Source organism: Pipistrellus kuhlii, unplaced genomic scaffold (assembly GCF_014108245.1).
Source record: "Pipistrellus kuhlii isolate mPipKuh1 unplaced genomic scaffold, mPipKuh1.p scaffold_m20_p_4, whole genome shotgun sequence".
Taxonomy (NCBI): domain Eukaryota; kingdom Metazoa; phylum Chordata; class Mammalia; order Chiroptera; family Vespertilionidae; genus Pipistrellus; species Pipistrellus kuhlii.
Genome location: NW_023425540.1, coordinates 57,027,046 through 57,042,826, shown reverse-complemented (window position 1 = coordinate 57,042,826; position 15,781 = coordinate 57,027,046). Strand labels below are relative to the sequence as shown.

Here is a 15,781-nt window from a genome sequence, read left to right as displayed (position 1 = left end):
TGATCAAAGAGTTAAGTAAAAACTCGCAAAAGAAATATGAAAGGTAAATAAATATGTAGAAAATTTAATCTAATATTCATAAAAATGTTAACATTAAAATATTTTTCACCTATTATTATAGGTAAAGCTTTTAAAATGGCTAATTCTCAATGCATGAAATGGTATAGTATTTGAAAGCTATTCTTAAAAAACACTGATGGGAGTGAACATGCACTCTTTCCAGAGAGAAAAGTAGTATGTATCAAAGGCCTTACAATGTCTCATCTACTAACACAAAAGGACTCTTCTGGAAAGTTATTCTCAGGAAATAATCAGCATTGCATAAAAATAATGCTTCAGGGAAAGATTATCACAATGTTACAGTAAAGAAGTATTGGTGGAAAATGTACATATACAATAGGAATTTTTTTATTACATATACATAGACATATTTTTTTCTTTTTTGGTGAGAACAATGAAACTCTACTTTCAGCAAATTTCAATTATACAATATAGCTATCACCACGGTTTACATCAGACCTTCAAACCTATTCATCTTATAACTAAAACTTCTCAAACACAACAGTGCACATTAAATTTTTTTTGAAACCTATACCAGTGTTTTTCAACCTTTTTTGGGCAAAGGCACACTTGTTTCATGAAAAAAATCACGAGGCACACCACCATTAGAAAATGTTAAAAAATTTAACTCTGTGCCTATATTGACTATATATAAAGTAATTCGCTTGAATAGGAATCAAATAAACACAAAGAAAGTATTTTATAATTACTTTATTATGAAATATTAATTAAACAAAATAGTGAAAAATTATAAAATTCTTGTCTTGTCTGCACCTACGGCACACCAGGCAACATCTCGCGGCACACTAGTGTGCCGCGGAACAGCGGTTGAAAAACGCTGACCTATACCATCAGATTGTGAGCATTGTTGCAATGAAAAACATGTTATACAGCCGAAACCGGTTTGGCTCAATGGATAGAGCGTCGGCTTGGGGACTGAAAGGTCCCGGGTTCGATTTCGGTCAAGGGCATGTACCTTGGTTGCAGGCATATCCCCAGTAGGGGGTGTGCAAGAGGCAGCTGATCGATGACTCTCTCATCGATGTTTCTAACTCTCTATCTCTCTATCTCTCTCCCTTCCTCTCTGTACAAAATCAATAAAATATATTTAAAAAAACAAACAAACCTGAAATACAATAAGACAAAACTTACAAATGGTGGAAAAGAGGTATGTATAAAAGACAATAATACAACAAAATATTGGCGCTGGTTTCCATGGGCTTTTATGAAATAGTTGATAAATTTTATTGTTTTCTGTATTTTAAAAATGTGCCAAAATTTGCATATACTACCTTTTCAGTGAAGGGTGGGAAAAAGGGTATTATTTTTTTTAAGGTACTAAAAGTTATGAAGAAATATGACCCAGTGGCCAAACTATTTTCTAGAATAACTCAGCTCACCAGCACTTACTTTGGCTTCCCCATCAGGCAAGAAGAGGTAGGCACCACTCTTGTCCTTTTTACTTGTGGTTCCATACCATGAAAATTGTACTTTTACCTTACGAGTTTCACCATCTTCTTTATTTATCATTTCCTAAAGAGAAAAAATTTAAAGGCAACTCAATATATCAATAAAATATTAATGTTGCATCTGGTTCCACATATATGTCAATTTAATAAGTTATCTCAGGATAGATTAAAAAATGCTAATAGTCTCTAATACTCACAATTCTTGGATAAACACTCAAAATGTTATACTTAACCTTAGAATTAAAAACCTTCACAATAGGAACAAAAAGTCAGAACACGCTTTTGTAACGAAAGAGATACATAAATTAAAAGCACTGAGACCAGTGCTTCTCCAATCCTTTGTAGTGGAGGAGCAGGTGTATTTTTTATTTCCAATATGCATGAACCAATATTTTTGTAAGGTACAATAAAAGTGAATTACTAGAAAATTAAATTTAAGGTAGTATACCAAACACATACTCAAATCTTTTATAGACTCAGTAGGCATAAACTGACTGTCAAATTGTTTTCAAATTTTCCATAAACGTTTCTAAACAGTCACTGCTTCTACACTTTTGTGGACCAGTTACAAGTAGTTCACAAAGGAGCACCAGCCACAAACGATACTTGTGAGGAGCAAGTGGTCACTAAGACCACAAGAAGAAGTTTCACAGAGCTCATTCACCTTTTCTCTCAGAGTATTTGCAAAGACTGTTTCCCCTTTGCATAAGTAATTTCTACACATTATAATAAAATAAGCCTTCTATGTATTTCAGAACTATTCAGAACATACCTCCATAAGCCCAGATTGACCAAACTGAAGCTTAATAAAAGAGTTCTCCAAAGTTATTTCTTCAGCGTTTTTCATATTCTTCACATTGAAAATGCTTTTATTTTCTATGTTACCATTATACAGGGCATATTCAGCTACATGTGGATATGAATTCGATGATTCCAAAAGTGTGTACACTTGCAGTCCCAATGGTGGCATCTGTGCTAGAAAAGAGATCTTTAAAAGACAGAAGACAAAATTTATTTAAAAAAACAACAACACATTTATACTTGTGAAAAGAACAAACTAATTCTATAAATATGTTTTTATAACCCAAGGGTAGAGTGTCAACATCTCAGTTTATCCAGGTACCCTAATAACTTTAAATTAGTAGGATTATCAAAGACATTGTTTTCCTTGAATAAATGAAATCATGCGACTATTCTCAACTGTCTTATAGTGCTCATAAATGTTCAGAGGGAGAAATTTCCCATAACAATAAGGCCTTACTACAAACAATGATTTCCCCCCTAATTACTAGTAATCTTTTTGCAATACTATATTTCAGTAAATTAAACAGAAAAACTGGCAGTGTAATAATATAAATATTAAGCATATTAGTTCAGTCAACACCAGCCACCCAATGCCTGGGATCTAACAGACACAAAACAATGTTTAGAGGATGCACATACTGTAAGACAAGACCTTCTAGGAACTATACTGTTCTATTTTCTAAATGGGGTGTTTCCTATAACATCTTACCAAAACTGGTATAAAACTTTTCATTTCTACTTAAAAGATTCTGTTTATTAGAGCAACCAACAACGGCTTTTGACAAACGGAAGTAAATCTCTTTTACAGTTCCTCACTTATATCTGTGTCTTCAGAAGTAACAGTTAAAACTGTACTCCAGATTCTAAAATTTCAATCTTACTAATGATGTTGGGGTTCAGTTTCATATTGCTTATTTTAAGAAATCCCCCTCCTTGTTACCTGGTCCAGATTTTCCCTAATTATATCTTGGAGAAGAAGCATCTTACTTATTTTAGGAAATAACTCTTTCATGATATATGTCTCTCCTTTGCAATAAAAAATTGAACGTACCCAAAATTATGTAGAAGGGTGGTATTTATCTCAATATCGATATGCGTAATTGTCATTAAACTGAGTTAGACCACAACAAAAAATCCATATTCTGTAAGTAATGATTTCTTCAGGAAAAAGTTACAATATATATACTTACAAAGATATACAATATACATGTTAATATGTACTAACAGTAACATAGAATATACATACTAACAAATGTATTAATATTTTGGGAAACACAGAATTTATTTTCCTTGTGTCATTTAATTGGTCAGTTAAATCCCCTGGTAAGTACTTCTTTAACCACTTCACACACAATGACTGGACAGCTCTAGGAGTCATGTATACATATATAAACTGGCCATACCTTTTTAATGATGCTTCTAAGTTCTGTGGCAGAAACATACCTCATAAGCTGTTTGTGAAATAGTACTGGCTGTATTCCAAACCGCACTCATTTGAATTTTCACAGGCTTCCCCGAAGCAGAGGACACTTTTACTGTGGGGGAACTCACATAAACTGAAACCAGTGAGGTTCGTTCTTGCTCTGAAGGATTATAGACCACAAGATACCTGCAAAAACAGCTGCTTCACTATTGTGGACTCAAAATACTTGCAGTTCTTTAATGCTATTTGTGAGATCCCCAGCTCATAGATAGTCATAGAGTCAACATGTGGAGAAATTACATGGAATATTTTGGTGAAACTTTTGGAGAACATGCAATTTCATCACAACAAATACTGCACAATACAAAGGGTAATGAAACAATGGTTCACTTTCTCAGAATAAAATGATATACAAATAGAAGCCATTAACAGGATTGTAATAAAGTTATTTTCATGTCCCAGAAAATGACTGATATACATATGATCTGTCTCAAAGAATTAGCTCTATACATCTAATATCTTGATCCTTGTCTAATCTAGCAGAATTAAAGAAATATATAAATTATTTGCAATTTAACCATAATTAATTTCAATGAAAATTCTGACATTCATTTTAGACCATTAAAACAGAAAAAATTTATGACTATACATGTGGAATCACATAATTCACACATATATTTTAAATCCAAGAGACTCAGTTCTGAAAAAAAAAGACATTTGAAGTTAATTCACTTAAAATAGAGAATAACATTTTATAATAAATAATGCAAATATTTGATTGGGACTTATCTAGAGAAAGGAAAATAAAAACTATTAAATAGCCGAAACCGGTTTGGCTCAGTGGATAGAGCATTGGCCTGCAGACTGAAAGGTCCCGGGTTCGATTCCGGTCATGGGCATGTACCTAGGTTGTGGGCACATCCCCAGTGGGGGGAGTGCAGGAGGCAGCTGGTCGATGTTTCTCTCTCATTGATGTTTCTAACTCTCTGTCCCTCTCCCTTCTTCTCTGTGCAAAAATAAATAAAATATTAAAAAAAACTATTAAATAATTTTAGGCAATATTTGCCACTAGTGTTATTTTTAGATTGGGGGTGGGGAGGAGAAACAAAACTGAGTGGGGTTTTGGTCAGACATTTTCCAACAGTTTTTATACTAGTACGTTATGACATCCTTCCTGTAACATTTGTTTTTACAGGATGGTCTTAAATATAGTTATATTTGTTTTTTAAAACGTCGACTTCATCATTTTCCCTAAAGTCCTCTCTCTATTCTTTGATATTCCAGTGATTCTCAGTTGAAGAATCTAACATCTTTAGTTTTCTCAGTAGCATGACTCGGCCAGATATTTCACTGTTTTATGGCTTTTCCTCTGAGTAGAAATGTTCTAGACCATACTATTACAGACTTCATGAATTCTAAAGCATTTGCAAGATCTGATTTTAACTTTAACCAATTTGTAGCATATTATCTTCAATTAAAAAAAAGGATATTACGAAGACCATGTCTGACCAATACTATAACTCACTGATTCATTAGTGATTATTTTCATGATCTGAAATATTGTATCCCTATACAATTTTTTAATTGCAAGAACATAGAACTAAAATTAGATAGCACTGCTTTTCTCCCCGAGTCTTAGCTGCTACAATGAAGTTGGTAGGATAAAGCTAGCATCATTTAATCAGTCTAGCAATATTCCTTTTTCTTACATATGTGTCCTGTATGTTTCAACTGCATTACAAACAGTTCATTAAGAAATAAAATTAATACCTATAGAGGCCAAAACTAAAGTGAAGGCAACAGGAAAACATGAAGATAAAGAAAATCTGTAAAGTGTTTGACTTATAAAGTGTTTGTTAAGAGAAGCACATATGATTAAAATAATATTCTGAAATAATTGAGAACCCTTACATATATGAGGATTATATATATGCATAAATAGAAGAGCAGTAGAAGCCATGCAGTTGAAACATATTTACAGAGACCACTGCAGCCTCCTAATATTAGATAAATCCTGTTTTATCCACAGAAGCAATTTTCAAAGAGAGTGAGGGTAATATCCCCTTGAAGGGTATGTTTAACTGACTTACCTAAGGGATCTATCAACCTCTTTGCACCCTCCCATTGTTCTGTACCAGAGTTAACATTGCACCTGGCTATTCTATCATGAATACACTGGAGAATCACAATGGCCAAGATTCACTGTTACTAAGAGGATGATACTCTGTTCCTAAGGTGCACTGGGGAAGAAAAGATAGTTGAGGATCACTCATCCTCATCAACAAAGATGTTCAAATCAGCATCCTAGAAAGGAGTAATTTACTACTGAACCCCATGTTCCCAGACTCCAGCCAGACTCCTAATTGTGCAGAAGCCCTCAGGCACACGCTGGTACTAAGCCTAGAATTCCCTGGCAAGTTCTTTGGATGTTCTAATACACAGAATTGGTCATAAAGATTCTGAAAATAAAATGTAATATGTGTCCAAGAAATAAATTAGGTAACAAGCATCCAGAACACTGATTCCTTCCCATGGGAAAAAAAAGAAATGACTCATATTTAAAGCAAATAATAACTTTAACCATTCATTTGGTTTTGTATAATATTAAATCATTTTTTATAATAAGCTGAGAACTGGGTTCTGTTTTGTTTCATTTTAGTAGCTAATTAGTATTTGACCATAATGATGTTTCTACTGTACTGAATGATTATGTAATTATCATGCCAGGAATCTATTCAAAAGCTAAATGTGTAGAGTATATAATGAGCATAATGCTGCACTAAGGAAATAATTTTTTAACATAATTGGAGATTCACAGCATGGTTTTCAAGTGCAGTACAGAACAAGTTTATCTTTTACACACAAACTTCTATGTACATTTTGAGTAGAGTATAGAAGCATGATTATATATGAATTATATTTCCTTTGGAAATAAGTACAGCATCATAAAACAATTAAACTTCACTGTCATTATTATGTTTGGTAACCAAACATTTGTTATACCATCAATATGTCCAAACATGAGCCTTTTAAAGCTCTTTAGTTGTGAATAAAACCAATGGTTTTAATATCTTTTTTAAAATATATTTTATTGATTTTTTTTTTTTTTTTTTTTTTTTTACAGAGAGGAAGAGAGAGGGATAGAGAATTAGAAACATCCATGAGAGAGAATCATCGATTAGCTGCCTCTTGCACACCCCTTACTGGGGATGTGCCAGCAACCAAGGTACATGCCCTTGATCGGAATCGAACCTGGGACCTTTCAGTCTGCAGGCCAATGCTCTATCCATTGAGCCAAACCGATTTCGGATGGTTTTAATATCGTATATCATGCTCATTTGCTGAAAATTAATGTATTAATGTTTGATCCACACTAACAAGAGTCATATCTATACCCTAAAAATGATTATTTTTTTTTATTGTCGGTATTACAGTTGTCCCCATTTTCCCCTTCTTCCCCCCAAATTCTGCACCACCCCAGGCCTTCCCAACCCAATTGTCTGTGTCCATGGTTTATGCATATATAATCTTAGACTAAGTTCTCCTCCCATATACTGAGATGTTATTCTGTTCTATGCATCTATGCTTCAAAGTAATAAGAATAATTTCTATTTTACCTTGGAAGTAACTGTATAGGAGCTCAGAACTCTCCCCCCAAATCCTCCATTTGCATTAGCTTCCTACTTCTCAACTGTCACCAATCACATCCAAACTCCTAGTTTTCATTATGACCCTAAGTTCCAATCACTTGCGGTTACCAGTCATTATCTCAATTCCCTATATCAAAGAACAACTCTCACCACATGAAGACAAAGCACTCATGTGTTACCTGTCCATCGAATTAGAGGGCATAAAATGATCTACTTTTGATTAGGAAAAAAGGAATGAAGAAAAATAAAAGGCCATCTGTATGGTCATGTCAAGCTGGGAATCACTTTTTGAAAGAAGTAGCAAGAATTCCACTGTTCACATTGTTCTATCCTTGAAGATTCTATCAAGATGCTCACATTCAGAAATCCCTCATTTGTAGAAATAATTCAGATAATATTAAGAAAGACAACTGTGGCCCTGGCTGGTGTTTTTCAGTTGGTTGAGCATAGCCCCATGTACCAAGGGGTCGCAGGTTCAATTCCTGGTCAGGGCACATGCCCTAGTGGGGGCATACGGGAGGCAGCAGATGGATGTTTCTCTCTCTCTCCCTCTCTTTTCCTCTCTCTAAAAACCAATAAAACATATTTAAAAAATAAAACTATTAATAACCTTTGTATAGTATTCTGAATATGGCTATATATTTGAAGTTATATGTTTACAAAAATTGCAATTTCTAAATATGTTCTTTTAATACAGCCCATCTATTTTTCTAGGTTTAAAACATAATCCTTATCATATTAGCCATTAGGGAATCAAGATATGAGAACAAAGGGGCCTCTTTGAGATATATTAGATTTTCAACAATCACACTTAGCTCTGTGACTCTTAGACTCTGAAGTCAGACATATTCAAGCTCAAAACCCCAGCATGGCACTTAGAATTTGAGAGGCTTTGGACAAGTTATTTTATTTTTCCAAACCTAATATTCTCACTATCAGGAGACAAAATTGTTATTAGGGTTAAATAATAAAATGTTTGGAAAAATCACATAGCCCAGCCTGGCACTAAGTAGAATCTCAATAGCAATTAATTTCTCTCCTGTTCTTTAAAAAACCTCCTGGCACCCTCACCAGGGAACATGATACATGAATCATACAGGATAGTGTAGTGAATGTTTTAATTAACCTAGAACACTGAATTGCCTTAAGTGTTTTTTGTTTGTTTTTGTAAAAGATATATAAGTCTAAATAAAGGGCATTAACAAAACCACACATGATAACACAGATATCTTTAAACAATAGGACTGAGGGTGAGAGGGTAGAAGCACAGGTCCATAGAATCTCACACAATGCCAATCAAATCCCATTGAGCCTTGGCCAAGTGGTTCAGTTGGTTGGAGCATTGTCCCATGCACCAACAGGGACAACAATTGATGTTTCTCTCTCATCTCTTTCTCTCTCTAAAAATAAATAAGCATATCCTTGGGTAAGGATTACAAAAAAAAAAAATTCCCATTGAAATACTTTTGTTGGGAGAAAGATGAGAAAAGAAAGGGATTATTAATGAGATAAAAAAATCTGTATATAAAAAAGCCTAAGTGATCGGCCAACTGGCCAGTAGCTATGACATGCAATGACTACCACGAGGCAGATGCTTAACACAGGAGCTGTTGAGAAGCAACTTTGCAGAGTGCCATTTCGCACTTCGGGACCTCTCAGAGGATGTTGGATTGCCAGTTTTGGCCTGATTCCTGCAGACCTACCCCCCCGCTCACTCCACATATGCCCTTTGAGGCAAGGCACTAACCCAGACATGGCCAGAAGGGACAATGGGAGGTTGGCTCCAGGGTGTGTCCAGCCCGTCTTGCCCAGTCCTGCTCAGGCCACCTTCTGATTATTTTCCTTTCAATGTGCAGGAATCCATGCACCAGGTCTCTAGTTCTATATATATCTATAACAGATGAGGCCAAGTAAATGATTAAATGGATACATTAAAACAATATGCCCAAATTGATTCCAGATGAATTTAAAAGTTTAAAAACAAAAAATATACAAAATTAGTAATTAGAATACAAAAGGTCTTTCTAATTATAATATAAAAAATATAGCAAAGTAAAAGGTAATAAAAGCTTAAAACTTTTCCCATCTTAAACAATAAGATTAAAGAATAAAAAAAGAAATCAAATTAAGGAAATTTGTAGAGTGCTCTTACAAATCAATAGAAATATAAACACTGGAGTAGAAAAAAAAAAGTGAGCATTTTTCTTTTACCAAATTAAAGTTGAAAGATATATTATACTTCCATTTTCAGGAGAGATGGAGCAGCTGATGACAAACAAGAATGCTTACTTCTACTGGCCAATTAGAAAAGCCAGATAAAATACAAGTAATCATCTGCTTGAAGGCAATACAGCAGCAATTTTCAACCAATGTGCTACAAGAATTTTAAAATATGAAAAACTTGACTATTTAGTCAGGAGCACTGACCTCATTTCCCTTAGATTGACAAATAAAAAAATGACAATAGTAACACAAAGATACCTGTCTGATAGGACTAAATAAAAATTATACCTATTTTGTCAGATTGGCAAAAATATATTTTTTGGTGTGCCACTGAGTTTTAGTAATTAGTTTCCATGCACCATGAGATGAAAAAAAGTTAAAAATCACTATAATAGATCATTACTGAGGGGAAGAAAGAACATCAGAGAAGTGAGCTGTCACGGTGGCCATTTCATCCTGGGGCGTGCCAGTTCTCAGCATGGGAGAGGCTGAGTTCCATGAAAAGCCAGTGTGAAGACTACATGAAGATCACTGTGAGGACAGAAAGACCCAAAAGAGCATTTGGTGGGGACTTAGGAGGTTCCAAGCACACATATGACTTTCTCATCAGAACATGTGCCATATACTGGGGGCTATTCAGAAGGGGGATTTTAAATCTAAACAGAAAGCTTCTGAGATCCCTTAATCTCAGAGACAGCTTATGTGATTTCAGGGAGTAGGGCCTTCATGATATACCAGACTAACAGATGAAAAAGTGATGGGCTAGGTAAACAAGAAGTTGAGTGAATTAGCCTCAATTTAGTTCAGTCCTTTCTGAGAAAAGAGGGAAACATGAGCAAAGAAAATAAAAAGAAAGAATTTTACCACAAAAATTAAATACTAAAATTAAAAATTAAATACTAAAATTAAAAATTCCAAAAGGATGAATATTAAAAATTAACAATTCAGCAGGTATGTTTAATAACAGTAGAATTAGCAGATGAGAAATTAAACTATTAAGATGTATACTTCCTCTAGATTCTAAGTAAACAATCTGAACATAATGCAACTACTTTTTATATTTCTGGATGTAAAACACTATTTACAAAGAGTATATATGTATTTTTTAAATAAGAAAAATACTATAACAAAAATGTGCAACTTTTTAAAAGTATGGTGGGTGTTGGAGATAATCTGGGGGAAAAGTAGGAGGATACTTTAGGTACAGTGCTTACAGGAACAAATGGCAGATTTTTAGAAAAATTATGTTATGTATAGAACATACAGACTATCCAAAACCACTAGAATCTACATAGTGAAGTACACCTCTAAAATGCCAATATATGGAACCAGAAAGGATAAAAAGAGAAAAGAACAAGATGCCAATATATGGAACCAGAAAGGATAAAAAGAGAAAAGAATAAATCTCATGTAATAAAGATAGTTTAAATTACTGCAAGGAACTTAGACCTTATATAGATTATGGGGAGTGGGGTTTAATATGACCATTTTTTCATTTTTAATACATTTATCTAGTTGCCAGGTAGAGGATGAATTTAAGGAGTCAAGACTCAAAGTAGAAAAACTAAGTAGATAGCTACAACAGCTCAGGTAAGTAAAATTAAGATCTAAATTAGAGAGTGGAAGAAATACAAAAGAATTTGAGAAACAGGAATAGTATCTTATCAGTAGAATTTTTAATTCCTTAGAAAAGACTGGCTAGGGTAAACTAGAAAAGAAAAGTCTTCTGTAAGTTCTGGTTTCCAGTTGGAGTGGGAAAGTGACGGTGGTGCACTTATCAAGATTGAGGGCAGTGAGAGGAGGTTTCAAGATGAAGGTGATAAATCCATGTTGAGACTTCTTTAATTTGAGGTGCTCAAGGAACATCTATATAGATCTATCCTGATGTTTCTCAATTAATTACCCACTTACCCACTAGAAATATAAACGTTAGGTTTCCAGGTATGATAGCAGAATAATTATCCATCCAAGATGTTTACATACTAATTCCCAGAACCTATAAATGTATAACCTTAGCTGGCAAAAGGAACTTTTTATAAGAGGTGGTAGAAGGTAAATTGCTATACAACAAGTCTTCCTCTTGCAATAGCGCTGATATTTTGAAAAATAGTTTCCTATGTTCCAGTTATTGGACAAATTTGGTTGTTTGCCAGAGTTGAGTTTTCTACCCCAAAAGTTCCTTTCCTGTTTTTTTACCCAGATTAATGAATTATAAATGATTTATGTTTTAACTAGTAAGAAAATAAAATGTCACTTGGACATGACCCTGGGCACCAGCTACTTTAACCTCCTCTCTCCCAAGATATATAGCAAATGAAATCGAAGTTTCAAAAACATGAGGCTGGTTAGTGATGAGGTGGGACTAGAATGACCTCCCTGACTCTCAGTCCAGGGCTCACTTCACAGTATGTGCCTCTCCAGGCATCTGACAGTGATATCTGCCCAACACTCAATGATGTGGAAACAAAAGAATATAATCAATGTTATCAGGATTTATAGCTGCAAATGCAATTCAATACTATAAAGTGCTAATCCTCAAAAGTATAACTATACACTTCAAAACTTTTTCCTAATGGGAAAAGCATTTCCAAGGCACAAGAAACCAGAGTAGAATCAACATGTAATTTTATAATATTTATAAACAAAATAGAATTAAAAACTCTTAAGAATTTCCAGTACATAACAAAAAATAGCAAGTCAATAAAAGATAAATATTGCTTTCCAACTATTCTAAAACTTTTGATACTAAGGCAATAAAAGAAATAGACACACAAATTGTACATAATTTGGCTGACCCAAAGAGTCTTGCCACCAATTAAGTTGCTTTCAATTTCAGATAGCTTTGCCTAAAACAAAAATACCATCTGTTTTACCTAAAACATTAAAGATGTTTTATTTTCTTGTCAATTCAGAAATCACATCTGTAGCCATTTTCTGAAAAGACAGCAAAACACATTATATTTATGGGTGACTGCATAAGGAATGATGTTCAATCAAAATGTAATTTTCATCTACTGAAAGAAAATTTCATTTCTCCAATGATAAAACACTGTAACTTTGGAGGAACACACAGTACATAAACAGGCTGATTTTCACAAATGAAAAGACCTTCGAAGTTAATGTAGTAAAATAAGGTTGTTTTGTTGGTAAAGACAGAACTGCCAAATATTCACTTTGTCAACGACTGAAATATATCTTGTATAAGATTCTTAGGTGAAAAGAAGAGAAAACAACTTTTTATTGGTGCTACATCTCTTCATGCTAGTGAAGCATCATATAAGAGGCAAAAACAGAAAAACAAAAAAACACAAAGTCACTTTCTACTTTGAAAATACTTGAAGACATAATATTGGTCCTGGGAAAGACATTCTACTCTACAATCTAATAAAATGATTGAAGAAGATACAAAACCCTAGAGAATACAAACATAATGTTACAAGAGATAAAGAACACATTTCGAAGAAAAAAAACACACAAGTTGTCAAATTACCTAAAATACTATGAGTATATATTAAATACAAAAAAAAAATCTTATACCCAGACATGTCTCAGTGTAAAAAATAACCAATTGTACACAGAATTTATGAAGAGCAAGGAGGATTAAGTTTGCAAGAAACTAGAAAAAATAAACAACCAAGGAAATCTATAATCGTCAATTTATGCACCCCCCTCCCTGTACAAACCACTTAAAAAAATTACTCTCAAGTCAGATATTTAATTTACTTTAACACAGTCATAGTGTATTATGTAACTCCAACAATGGGGAAGAACCTTTGGCACTACAGCAATAATAGAACAGAATCATTCAAAATTTGCATTATCTGGCAGACACACATAAACTAATTCCAGCTCTTCACTAACACTATCTTATCTTCTTTCCAAAGTTTTTCTTAAATTCTACAAGTGACATATTTCTAGATATCTGAACTGGAAATTATTCATTCCTAGACTAAAGGTGGTAGTCCCCATGCTAACCCAGCCGTGATATTACAAGGCATCAAAATACCTCACCATATTTTTCCTTCCCATCAAAATACCTCACCATATTTTTCTTTCCCATCTTCCTATAATCAGGACTTTCCTGATTATAGTCGTTGATGGGATAATTGCAAGATGTTGTCATTAACAAGCAAGATCAGTTTAATTTCATTAGACAAACCACACAACTCAATTCAATATAATAATATGTGAACAATAAACTAGAACCTCATGGCTAGATAAGAAAGTTTGATTTGAAGTATAAACAGCAAACTGTCAATTGAAATATTTGGCCTTCCAAGAAATTTAGCAGGCACTCACCAAACATATAACTATTGTGTCACTGCTTTTTAAGAAACCTTAAAACTATCATTTAAAATTCAATCTGTTTCATAACTTCCACAAATAAAATCTAACTTTAATAAAATCTAAAATAAATTTGACCTAGGAACAAAATCACAGCAGACTAATAACAAGGGGCCTAGGAAGAAAGACTTTTATGAAATTCACATAAAATTTATAAAAAAGAACAACCTGAAAGTACTAAGAAGATAAGCTCCGCATTATTAATCACTTAAAAGTCAGTGTGTTAGATTTACTAGTATAGTAGCCTACTTACATTCTCCTGAAACTTCTAAATGACATTAAAAATGTATAAGTAACTAATATACAATTATATTACTTAAAGTTGCTGATCATAAATATTAAACTGCCTTATTCAAAAATTATTAAAAAAATATTATTTCAGGAGGCACAAGAATAGAATAAGTAATTTTATGAAAAGGCAAATTCTGATAATGACTCTTGAAGTAGAGTCAGAAAGCTAGGACACTTGATTGAGTTAAGGAAAGGACTCCTACAAAGAAAAAAGTCAACACTTAAAGATATCCATGCTTAGGGAATGTGATTCAGAAGGGTGAAGATTCAGCACTGCACAACTAGCAAGCATTTCTTTAGAGACATTTCCAATAGTCTGTTAAAAAGGATGAAAATCAGGACATAGAGGAAAAGTTAAAGCACTCAAGTATAAATGCTAATAATCTAACACCAGTCAGAAGAATCAAGTTGGTATCTGCTATAATGCATCTTCATTAGGGATCTTGATAATCATTTAAATAAATTCATAATTCTTCCAAATTGTTACTCTACAGGTCTATTCTACAATATCCATCTTCAAAATCCAAGAAGTTTGAAAATAAAGATTTTACAAAAACATTTGGTGGCAAAAAAGAGCTGACATGAAACTACATTTAATTATTTATCCCACTGGATCTGACTATACAGATATTTAAAAGTATTTGATGAGTGAGTCCTGCGTCAGATTCTGAATTATTATGTAATGTGTACATATGGCATTTTCTTAAAATTTTGAATTAAATAATATATCTAACCCTGAATATTTCAGGTAAAGGGTTAAGAACTTGTATTTTGAGGCTAATTATATAGCAGAATGTAAGTCACAGACCACTTACAGGAGACACTCTTCCTGTATGGGTTTTGAGCAAGAAAGAACCAAGAAATAAAAGGGGAACAACTCTATGAAGAAATCCCAGCACAGTGCTACACAAGTCAGGAACACAAATAGATCTGCCATTGAATGAATGGCTGACAGAGCCAAGGAATTAGTAAATGCTAACATGGTCTTAAATAGGGCACTAAGAAATAACAAACATTTAAGAATACTGTATTTTCTTAATATGTGAACATCCCAAATCCCAATAGCATATATATGTTCTTATTTTATGAGCTTTTATTTTATCTCTCTCCAATTCTTAATTCTGCAATACTCAATTATATTTTGGTTTTGAAATAAATAAAAAAATCTGTTTCTTTAATATTTTTCTACCTGATAGGAATGCTTGAGAATAAGGTTTTTAAAAATTTGTAACACCCAGTGCTAATTTATTTAACACAAAAAGTGTATAGAACATAACTCCAGTTTGAGCTGAAGCAGGCAGGGAAGAGAAGGCAATGATCAGAAAACATGGTAGATGTCCTGGGACATAGGGTATTACTCATTAATGAGCCTAAGAGTAGATGCTGGTAGTGGCCTACCCAAGAGCCATTCTTATATTCTCATTTACTGATAAAACCAATTTTACTCAGGATGACAATTCTAGCTAAAAAGAAAAGAAAAAAGGAACCCCCAATCCCCGCAAAAACAAAACAAAACA

At 33.5% G+C, this 15,781-nt stretch overlaps 1 protein-coding gene and 1 long non-coding RNA gene across 8 annotated transcripts in view; both read right to left on the bottom strand.

Annotated features, from left to right (window-relative positions):
• Positions 1 to 15,781, bottom strand: part of MAN2A1 (mannosidase alpha class 2A member 1) — a 142,770-nt gene that overhangs the window by 42,924 nt on the left and 84,065 nt on the right. For all 7 annotated transcript variants that reach the window (XM_036411391.2, XM_036411394.2, XM_045571837.1 and 4 more), the window contains 3 exons: positions 3,777 to 3,942; positions 2,302 to 2,517; positions 1,471 to 1,593 (listed from right to left, as the gene is read on the bottom strand). In XM_036411391.2, the coding sequence (XP_036267284.1) occupies positions 1,471 to 1,593; positions 2,302 to 2,517; positions 3,777 to 3,942 (505 nt within the window). The remainder of the gene's footprint in view (positions 1 to 1,470; positions 1,594 to 2,301; positions 2,518 to 3,776; positions 3,943 to 15,781) is intronic.
• On the bottom strand, positions 13,493 to 15,762 carry LOC123651234. Its single transcript, XR_006739800.1, has 2 exons — positions 13,667 to 15,762; positions 13,493 to 13,635 (listed from the first exon to the last, which is right to left on the bottom strand). It is a non-coding gene; the product is annotated as an uncharacterized LOC123651234 (long non-coding RNA).